At 35.2% G+C, this 11,213-nt stretch overlaps 1 protein-coding gene across 1 annotated transcript; it reads left to right on the top strand.

Moving 5' to 3' along the window:
- Positions 1 to 8,123: 8,123 nt before the first annotated feature.
- Positions 8,124 to 9,351, top strand: LOC131655550 (LOB domain-containing protein 15-like). Its single transcript, XM_058925396.1, has 3 exons — positions 8,124 to 8,320; positions 8,409 to 8,685; positions 8,766 to 9,351. Exons 1-3 carry the CDS (start codon positions 8,307 to 8,309, stop codon positions 9,198 to 9,200), a joined length of 726 nt encoding a protein of 241 aa, XP_058781379.1. The 5' UTR covers positions 8,124 to 8,306; the 3' UTR covers positions 9,201 to 9,351.
- The last annotated feature ends 1,862 nt before the right edge of the window (positions 9,352 to 11,213 follow it).

The following is an 11,213-nucleotide window of genomic DNA, read 5'->3' as shown; positions in this document are numbered from 1 at the left end:
TACCTGCCAGCTCATCGTAACAACTTAACTAACAGAACCTCTAACAGATTTAACGGCCAACAAATTCATAACAGAATGATAACTGACTCAAACCTCCTAATCAATTCATATATAACTCTCATAACAGAAATTCAGAAGAAAGAGGAGGGAGTTGAACTGACCTTCATAGCTATAAAGTCAGAACCTGGATTCATTCACGCTTCCTCTCCATTTTTTTCCTCGATTCTGCTCCTATCTTCATCATTCTTCAATTCATCATCTTCACTCTCCCTTCACTTCCATTCATCACGCTCCATAACCACCACCATCATTCAACCTCCATCACTTCACCATCTCTTCATAATCATCACCGATCTTCCCTCTCTCCATTCTTCATCCTTGAAAACCAAGAAAAGATCCTAACAGAAGCAGTTACACGAGAAACTCATCACGATTCTGCATATCTATCCACAGAAAAATCTTCAATCATCGAGTCTCAGTGTTCATTGATTTGTGGAAAGGTTCGTCGCGCATCATTCGTCCCTGCATCACAAGAGCAACGGCGTCGCGACATGTGTGAACTCGAAAGTCAGCAAGAAGAAGAAGGAGAAATGTAAATCAGAATGTAAAAGAGAAAGATCAACGCGCACTTACTTGAATTTCTCATCGTGGATGTCATCAAACCGCAGCACTCTATAATCACATGATTTTGCGATTCCGCATCTTCGAGAATGTCGCAATAGCGCTACATTCATCATCGTCTCACGATTGAGTCGCCATTCCTCTCTTCACGCTTCATAACAACAACCACATCAACTCCGTTCATCATCGTTCGTCTTCAACACTTCACGCGTCTCAATCACCTCCGCCAAACCGCAATTTAAGTCTTCATCATTAACAGGACAACATCACAATCCACGCAATCCGAAACGAAAAACAGAGACTCGAGAGCGAAATATTGAGCCGCGGGAGAAGTGAATCGGAGAGATTTCGAGAAAACTAGACCGGAGAAGGGAGTTTATTGAGGGCGCCGCTGTCGTGAGGAGTGAGGATCGGAGAAGAGGAAGCCATTCGCACCGCCGCCGTCGTCGCTCGTAAGAAGGGAGGTGAAGATTCTGAACCTTCATTCACGTATAAACCCTAATCCCAAATCTTAATTTCTCAATTTCTCTTTTATTTAAATAATTGTTTTTTATTCTGAGTAATAATAATCTGATGCAAATCTTGGGCCTCCATTGAAACGCTACTGACACCCCCATAGGCCCGTAACACCATTTTGACATAAGAAGATCTGAACACAAGCTCCTATGGGCCTCACACGAATAATTGCTGCTAACACCCTCTGGAAGTCCACCAAACCCCTGCGTTTTTTCTGATTGGCAATAAAACTCTGATGGGCCAATTCCCTGGGCCCTGAGCGATTTACCTAGGCCATACACCATGTTTGATTTCACACCCCCCTGACTCCATTAAAATGTGTAGATTTTAGGTTCACTCCACAATAGTTTTTTATTACTTTTAGTTGATTAAAACGTGATAAAACCTTTAATATTTGTTAGATTTTTAGGTGATCATTGACATTAGAAAACCCATAAAAATAGTAGAATTTTTAGGTTAATTTTGACATTTAATTTCCTCCATGAAAAATGTTCATAAAAATATTAGTTTTAGGCTTATGGTTTTAGTCTCTTTTTGCTTGATTTAGAAGTTCATTTCTCCTTCATAAAAATGCCATAAAAAACAGTAGTATTGTTTAGTTTAATATTTCACTAATACTTGAATCGTCTTTTTTATGTTTTGTACCACTTCCATGCTATTTGTTTCGTATAATTGTTGTGTGATTTGGTTACTTGTTTTGGCCATATTTTTGGCCTATATTGTTATACCATTTGTATGCTTCTTTTAGAATCCATTATCATGTTAACATTAGGATTTAGACTTGTATAGACAACTTAGACTAGAATTTAGATATAGTTCCCTATTGCATTCTTTTTCTTTTCAACTCTTTAAAACGTTAATAAAAGGAAGATACGAATCACATTAAGCAAGTGATAGAGAAATGAGTGGGATTCATTCCCTAATCTATTTCTCGATCACTTAGTGACATAGAAACGAGTGGGATTCATTCCCTAATCTGTTTCTCGGTCACTACTTAATGGGAGAGAAACGAGTGGGATTCATTCCCTAATCTGTTTCTCAAACATTAATTAATGGGAGAGAAATGAGTGAGATTCATTCTCTAATCTGTTTCTCAAACATTACATAATGGGATGGAAGTGAGTGGGATTCATTCCCTAATCTGCTTCTCGATCATTATACATTTTTATGTGATTCTAATCGCAAAATAAATTCCCCTTAAAAAATACCCAACCAAAAACACTTAAAACACTTAATAAAGGCTCGAATTAAAACAAAGTGACGAAGTGGTGCGAAACCTTGTATTGGGTTTTGTTCATCATGTAGTTACATAAAAAACACAAACCCAAGTTCACTCTTTTGCCTTGTTAGGCGCTTAAGAACATGTTGAGTCCATTCCAAAGTAGGCGTATAAGTCTCCAAAGGTCGAGCATCGTGGATTGTGACCTTAACCTCTGTTCAACTAAAAAACACAAAACAAATGGAAACTATGGAGCCGAACTACGGTAGCTCTGATTCCCTGTAAGGGATACGTAGGCATTGGGTCGCGGGGCCTAAGCGAGCACACTTGTAAATAATTCCTTCTTTTCCCCGTGTTTCTTTTGCATTCATTCGCATTTAGGTTTAGACATAGATACACCCTTTAGATAGAAACAAACATAGGTGGATACCATCGAGTACGATGGGCGTGAGGGGTGCTAACACCTTCCCCTCGCGTAACCGACTCCCGTGCCCCGTTCTCTGGTCGAAAGACCTTGTTCTTGTTCGAGTTAGGTTTCCTGGTATTCCTTTCCCTCGATGGGATAAATATATTAGTGGCGACTCTGATTCCATTTTTCGCGGTAGCGACAGAGTGAAAACATAAAATTAGGACAAGTTTGGGAACTTTTTTAGAATATAACTAAAGATGTGGAAGAAATTAAGTCAAAGATAGGATAAATAGAACTTAGAGTTATTGGTGTTTACTTTCTTTATGAATTTTCATATCATGAACTTTACATTTGCATTTTTCCCTTATGTACTTTGATTCCAATAATATAAGTGTGATTTTCCTTTCCTAAATGACTTTGGTGCCATTTATTTGCAAAAGCTACCTTTAAATAATAGCGATATTTGATTTGATCTACTAAAAATTAAATGGTTATAACAAATAATATATGAAACTAATCTATAAAATTCTAGTATTTTGATCTCAGATGTCCTAAAAGATGTCGAGACACTGATCTCTGAACAACACACAATAACAAGGTATATAATATAAATAGTGCAAAAACTTAAATGAACACGAGAAATTGTTCACCCAGTTTGGTGTATGACAACACCTACTCTGAGGACTATAAAGTCAGGGATAAGTCCACTATGATAGTATCAGTTTGAAGTTTTATGCAAACAACCTCCAGTTTACACGTAAACAACCTCCGGTTTACAGCCTTCTCACCTAATGAATAATCGTGCTTACCTTCTACCTAAGACTCACCTAGGTATGAGACCCTTCTCAATCCCCCTCAATCACACCTGTGATAATCAGTTTCAAAAAATTTAAAAGACACACTTCCAAGACACACAATCACTCAATGCTTAAAAGCTTATGAATGATCAACAGAACTTGCAATTCAAAAACACAGTCCTACTCTTCTATCCAGATGATATTTGAGAGGCTCACAATTCAGAAGACTGCACAAACCCTAACTCAAAATACAATGTAAGTTCCACGCAACAATTAGGTCTATTGCTTTCTATTTAAAACAATCTTCTGGACTGGATTGGGCTTCAAATTCGCAATAGGGCACTGCAGAAAATCTTCCAAAATCTTCTCCAAAAAGATAGGGCTTCAAATTATTAGTTTCCTAAATATTCTCCAAATTTAGAAACTAATCATACATCTTAAACACAGAGGCAATCTTTTATCCCTAAATCAAGCTCCACATAGGATTACACAATATTCAAAATTATTCTACTCCTGTAACTAAATAACAGACTTCAAAGATCCAGTTGTACATATCAGTCATGATGTCGGATGATTCTGCATTGGACATCTTACTCAACATGTCTCTTCAGTTCAAGTAGATAGAACAGCTTGTTCAACATGTGTAAGTTAGTTTTACCAAACATAATGTCAACCATAAAATTAGAAAATTAACAATCTATCCCTATAAAGAGAGGTAAAGGGTCCAAAATTCCAGCCTCCACAAGATGGTTAACCTCATGTTGACGTTGTTGAATGTGAAGGACGTTATCCTCTGAAGCATAGTCACATAATTCACAATTCGCTTCGGTACGAGTTCGGGTTCGCGGTTCGCAACTCTTGAAGAATTGGGTACGTGTGGGGTATACTTAGTCGGTACGTTATCGGTACGCCATCAATAGTTTTTAGCTAGTCTATTTATAAAAATAATAAGTACAATCTAATATGTAATACAAAACTAAAATTTATTAATGTTACATAGTGTTCAGTAAGCTTTTAAGCCAATCTATATATACAAACAGTCCCACATCGGGTAGTTCATAAGCATTAGAGTGGAGAATTGTTTATAAAATAATAAGCACATCACATATCACAAGTGCAGTGGTAGTAAATAAAGCATATTGAGCAGATCCTAATGTGCAGCTTACACTTTACTACCATTATCATTAGTGTTCTTGAGGCCAATTAACTGAATCGTACATTGAATATCTGGTTTCAAACGAATTCCACACGAATTGTCCCGTACCAATACGTAAAAGATTATGTGACTATGCTCCAAAGTAACAGCGTGCATTTCTACCATGGCATCCTCACCCCCTTCAGACTCATTGATGGATGGAGTTGCTACCTTCTTTTTCACCATGTTGGATAGAGAAGTTGGACATGTAGATAGCAATCGAGGTGAATGATATGATGGTGACCCATGTCAATTTATCAGGCCCAGCAGTAGTCATCAATTGTACTTGCTAAAAGTACAATACGTGACAATTCCTTGTGGTTAAGGGTTGTCATAAGTTTTTAGGGTTGTAGTGGTGTTAGAGAAAACTCACACATAAAAGATGAGAAGTTTTGTGTATAATGTTTTCAAAGATAATCGATTCATCTTACAACTCTAAAGTTGGGGTATTTATAGAAATCTCCTGGGTCTGCGTCTTAGACTTTAAGAAAGCACTAACAACTAGGGGTGTTCGCGGTGCGGTTTGGTTCGGTTTTGAGCATAAAAGTCATCCTAACCGCGAGATAAAAATGCATGCGGTTCGGTTTGGTTCGGTTGATTTTTAATAAGTCATCCAATCCAAACCAAACCAAACCAATGCGGTTAGGATCGGTTCGGTTGATTGCGGTTTACACTATAAAATAAAAATGTACTGAAATAAAAGGAAAAAAGAAAGAATTCAATGCCAATATAATATATGATATTATACCATACAAAAGAAATTATATTATAAGAACAGTAGAGAACTAAAAATATATTATAAATGAAATGCATATATTAGACAGTAGACAATTACATATATATGTAGCTCAATAAAATACAAAAACTAAGTTGATTATGCCAAAACTTAAGTTAATAAATTAATTATTAAAATTCAAAACGTGAGGTGTGGCTTTATGCAATTAGATTTGGAAAGATAATAAATTAACTATTAATATTCAAAACTTAAGTTAAACATGCGGTTTGGTTCGGTTTGGTTCGGTTTTGTGAAATACAAACCGCAAACCAAACCGAACCGCGCGGTTCAGTCCAAAAATCATCCAAAATCATCCAAACCAAATGCGGTTTTTTGCGGTTTCGGTTTGGATTGGTTCGATTTGCGGTTTTGCTTTTGGATTGGTTCGGATACGATCACCCCTACTAACAACACTTTTCACTCTTAGGAGCGTGAGAAATAAGTAGTTACTCTCCTTATTACCCTGGAGAACGTGACTTCCTCTTCTTGACTTCTTCTTCGTACTGTTAGAGGTAGGCTAACGTCATCCCCTTCGTTTCTATAAATGGGTGATTATTCCTATAAAAGGGTGATCCTTACATGCAATGGAGAATGTTTCAATAAATGAGCGACTAGGCAGCTGGCGAGGGCGATATATTACATTGTTTGTCCTTGAAGAACCCCTTATGTCGCCTTTTGTGGACCCCTTATGAATATACCAATTAATATATAAAGAGTAGCACTCATCATGTTACAAATTGACTTTGTAAGGTTGAGTTAGACAAAACTCAATTTCGAATATGGCATTAAAGTGACAAAGCTTAATAAAATATGTTTAGCCACATGTTCTTAAATTTATGCTAGTAGACCTCTCACCAGTTATTTCCACACATCAAATTCAATAATAATCAGCATGATTAAAATCCATATATATGACAAGATATGGACTTAACATATTTTTATAATAGGAAGCCATCTTTATCTTACAGATGGTATTTGTGAAATTGAGTACGACCCAATTTAAATTCTAACATGATATGTGTTTGACATCATAATAGTTAGAAGTGTCGATGCACATAAAAAAAAATGTTTTTTTTTGCATATTCATTTTACAGTAGAAGAGTCTGTGATTTCCCTAACCAACCAATGCTGCACAAATTGGCCAAACCTTATAATGTAGTAGAAATGGTGGTGGTGGATTCTTTCTGGGTTTTGGTGCCCTCATATATAGATATAGAATTAGTATAAGATGGAGTTTTAAAGTATTGTGAAGTTGGGTTGGCAGCGGATTGTATGGCTCAAATTAAGGGTCAAACAAGAATGGATGGTGCCACTCCCTTACACTCTAAGCATTCTCTTTTATTTATATAAATATTCATAATCATATTTCATTATTAATAATTAATATTCAATACACTCTTCTATTCCCCTCTCTTTCACCACCCACCTTGATACAACACTTTTCAAAATTCTAATGTCTCTCATTCCAACAAAACTGATTAACTGAGATTATTATACATATATAAGGACAATTATCAGTGCCAACTTGATTTGAAATGTACTAATCTCTGCATAATCTAGTTTAGGTTCTTTTCATTGATAAAGTACAATTTCAATTACTTCCACGTGGATCTCTTCCATCACACATGAACTCAACATATAGAATGAATGATTCTAGACTTTACATCATCATCATGATATAGATATTTATATGTATGTGTGAGATTGAAAGGTTGTTTTTGGTTTCTTTGCTTTGAGTTAAGGTGTAGTTCAAGGTGGAATATTTGTGTGAACTAGACAGTTAAATGTCTTACTCATCATCTATTTATAAGGAGTGAAATTTAGAGAGTTGTTGAAATCATGTGTTAGATTCTTAATTGTGAAAATGATTTTTTACACATGATCATAGCTTTGGTGAAATGTCCTAAATCACCATACCTCTATATATCTATCACACTATTAACAAAAGTCATTTTCTTTCCAAATACTTATCAACTTATCTTAAAACATGTCCAATCTTTTTCCTTCTTGCACTAACATAATACTAATAAGCTAGCTTTAAAGTTTCTAAGCAATTTCCTGATTATCAACCTGCCAAGTGGTCAACGTCAATCACCACTGAACCAACTAACGATTGGTTAATGACGTACTTAAATAAGAATAAACAATATTAACACAAACATACTCAATTTATTGTTATAATAATAAATTTATAAGTATAGAGAGACTGCAAAAATGGTAGCCCTGTAACCAGCTACCTCAATAAGAAGCAAGAACCACATGCATGGCTAAAGTCAAACACATTTAAGAACTCACACGTGAGTAACCATTCATTGAGCTGGCTTTTATACAAACAATAATATTTATATTCTCTATGAACTATATACTATTTGTTCATACAAAGTTATTATACCTATTAGGTTAATTTCATAATAGTAGTCAATAAAATGAAATCCTCGTACATGTGATAAACCAGAAAGGTTCAAAAAAACAATTGTCTTTTTTTCTAACATATCATATCACTCTTAAATTTCTCACACGCTTTCTTTCTAGTATTTCTCTCTGTCAATATTTCTTTTATACATATTATAAAATGTAGGTGGACATTTATGTCCTTTGTATATACCTTGCCTTTTAAGTACACTTATTTTCTACCTCTATTTTCCTTTCTTTCTTCTTCTTCTACTTCTTCTACTTCCTTTGTGTGACTCTAGCAAAAAAACTCTCTCTTTCTCACTCTCTTTTCTCTCCATAATAAGTGACTCCTGCTTCATACTCATAGAGGGCATGCCTGAATGTCCAGAGAAAGGTAACACACAAAATCTCTTATAACTCTTAGTCCTAGCTAGCTATCTTGTTTTTTAGTCATAACTTGTTTGTGAATAACTTGATGGCAGGGAGAGATTTGATGAGATAGGAAAGAAGATCAAAAGGGAAGGAGATCATCATCATCATCATCATGTTTCAAATTCTTCACCTCAGATGGGAAGAAGACATATGTTAGGTCCACCAGGAACCCTAAATACTATAACCCCTTGTGCAGCATGTAAGCTCTTAAGAAGAAGATGTGCTCAAGAATGTCCTTTTTCTCCATATTTCTCCCCTCATGAGCCTCAGAAATTTGCTTCTGTTCACAAAGTTTTTGGTGCCAGCAATGTCTCCAAGATGCTAATGGTAATTATAATTATATGATGAAATATATATATATAGTTTATGATGAATGATGATCATTGATGTGTACATGGTTTATATAGGAGGTAGCAGAATGCTCTAGAGCAGATGCAGCAAATAGTCTTGTTTATGAAGCAAATGTGAGACTAAGAGATCCAGTTTATGGATGCATGGGTGCAATTTCTGCATTGCAACAACAGGTTCAATCTTTACAAAGTGAACTCAATGTATTAAGAGGTGAAATACTTAAATACAAATTAAGAGAAGCAGCTAACATCAACATGAACACTATGAACAATATGAATATGAACATGAACATGCTACCAGCTTCTTCTCATCATGTTCCAATGCTCCCTTCTAATTCTGTTGCTGTTTCAATCGCTGCTCCACCGCCGCCGCCGCCTCCTCCTCCTCTTCCTCCTTCAAGTTCCAATTCCTCTTCTTCCATATACTATCAGAGGGATCCAAACAACTATACCAGAATTTCAAGTGATGATAATATTTCTTATTTTGGTTAACTTTGCTACTAGCTCTAAATTATAATTATTCCATTTGGCATCAATCAATTAAGTAAAGAAAATGAGAGTAATATTGATGCTGGATCCTTCTGTATGTCATTAATTATTAATTTTTGTGTTATTGTATTAATCTTAATATTATTAATGCTGACATGTATTTTAGAAATAAATGAGCATGTGATCATATCTGTAGATTGTGAATGTATTGATACACAAACATGTTAATCTGTGCCACTGCTCTTTCAACCATGTTGCGGGAGACAAAAGGAATGCTAGCTTGCTTGCTTGTGAATTGTGTTCTTCAACATGAATCTACTATTTGAATACGGCTATTATGTAGTTCTGACGCCTCTAAAAAAAGACAGTATCATACACGATATTGACATGACACCGATATTTATGATTATATTTAATTTATTTACTTTATTCAAATAAATGTTAAAATATCGGTATTGTGTCGGTGTCGCAAGTGTCTGTATATCATTTGAGTATAGTAGTAGTATATTATATAGATATAGTCAAACTATATTTATTATCATTTATTGTTACTATACCATAAGGTTAAATAAAGTAGATATTTTGAAACATATTTGGTGGATGGTCATACTCCATTGGGAACTATTTAAATTTCCTTGGCGTGAGGATTTCAGCTAGTCCAGAATTGGCGCCAAGAGAATGAATATCTTAGTCGTATAAGCAACAAATTAATGTATAAAGATAAAGACTTGCACTTTCTTTTTCTGCTTTATTATTTATGATTATGTGCCAAACCATACTTGTGCAAGTTCAAAATATTATTGCTTTTGAAATGTGTTTAATTAGAATGCTTCAATATTTATACATGTAGTAGTTTATTGATGGATGTGACATGTATTGGTCCCATGTCATGATTGCTTAAACTCGTGGCATCCTTCTGGTACTGTTGACATAAACCAATCACCTTTCTTTGTATTTGGACTCATTTATATGTATGTATAATCCTCATTTCGCTATTTCGATACTGTAATTAATATAATATTTGGGTTTTATTCAAATTCAAATCGCGAGTATATCCTTGGAGTGTCCTATAGTATAAGTTTATCTAACTCATAATTAATATACATGAGAGTGGGACTCCAAGATTAAGCTTTTTTTTTTTTTTCACTAGCTCATCACTTTATTCAATTTTCCAAATAGTTTAAAATCAATTTTTTTTTTAAGAGTTGGAGTAGGAGGCATGTTATTTTAACTTTGAAAGTTGGAGAAATTTGATTGTAGATCGCTTGTTTGTTAGGAGGTGTGTGAGTTTATCAAGTGTCATGATTTCCAAATTTTTCAGAGTGTAGGTTGGTTTGGTTATAGGAGGGAGATGTGAATATCGGATTTTTCCATGCTTGTGTTACCTAGAGGAATAGGATGAATTGTTTGGATTAATGCTATGTGAGTGGGAGATATTTGATTGGGTGAGGTTTCAAAGGTTTAGGGGAGATCTCTTGGTATTTTAAAGAGCAACTTCTTTGACTCTTAGGTGTCTAGGCCTTTTTCACATGGGGTTTATCTTCTTTGTCCCTCGCCAGCAAAAGCTCAGTTCCTTTATGTTAGGTTTTTCTTGTGAAGAGATGAAGTGTTGGTTGGGATGGAGTAATCCAAGAGTTCGGGACCACACGTAGTTTTAGTTTTTCTTTAAATAAGAAGTTTTGGGGGTTTATTAAGAGATTTATGTGATGTTTGATCAGTTTTTTCATAATGAAGTGTTGCTGTAAAGTCTTATGTCCTATTTTGCTTCTCTTATCCCGAAGATTGAGTCTCATTTAGATTTGGGAGATTTTAAACATGTTTCTCTGCTTAGTTCTTTGTATAAGATGGTGGCAAAAATATTGGCCGCTAGGTCGACGAGCGAGGGTGATAGGGAAGCTTATTTCCCCTAAGCAATCGACCTCTGTTAAGGGTCGGCAACTAGTTGATGATGTTGTTGCTTTTAATGAGATTTTATATCTTACTAAAGTGTTTAGGAGAGATCGTTTTGTGTTCAAT

This window comes from Vicia villosa, linkage group LG3 (assembly GCF_029867415.1).
Source record: "Vicia villosa cultivar HV-30 ecotype Madison, WI linkage group LG3, Vvil1.0, whole genome shotgun sequence".
Taxonomy (NCBI): domain Eukaryota; kingdom Viridiplantae; phylum Streptophyta; class Magnoliopsida; order Fabales; family Fabaceae; genus Vicia; species Vicia villosa.
Note: the sequence above shows the minus strand (reverse complement) of the source record. Positions and strands in the feature narration are given on the sequence as shown.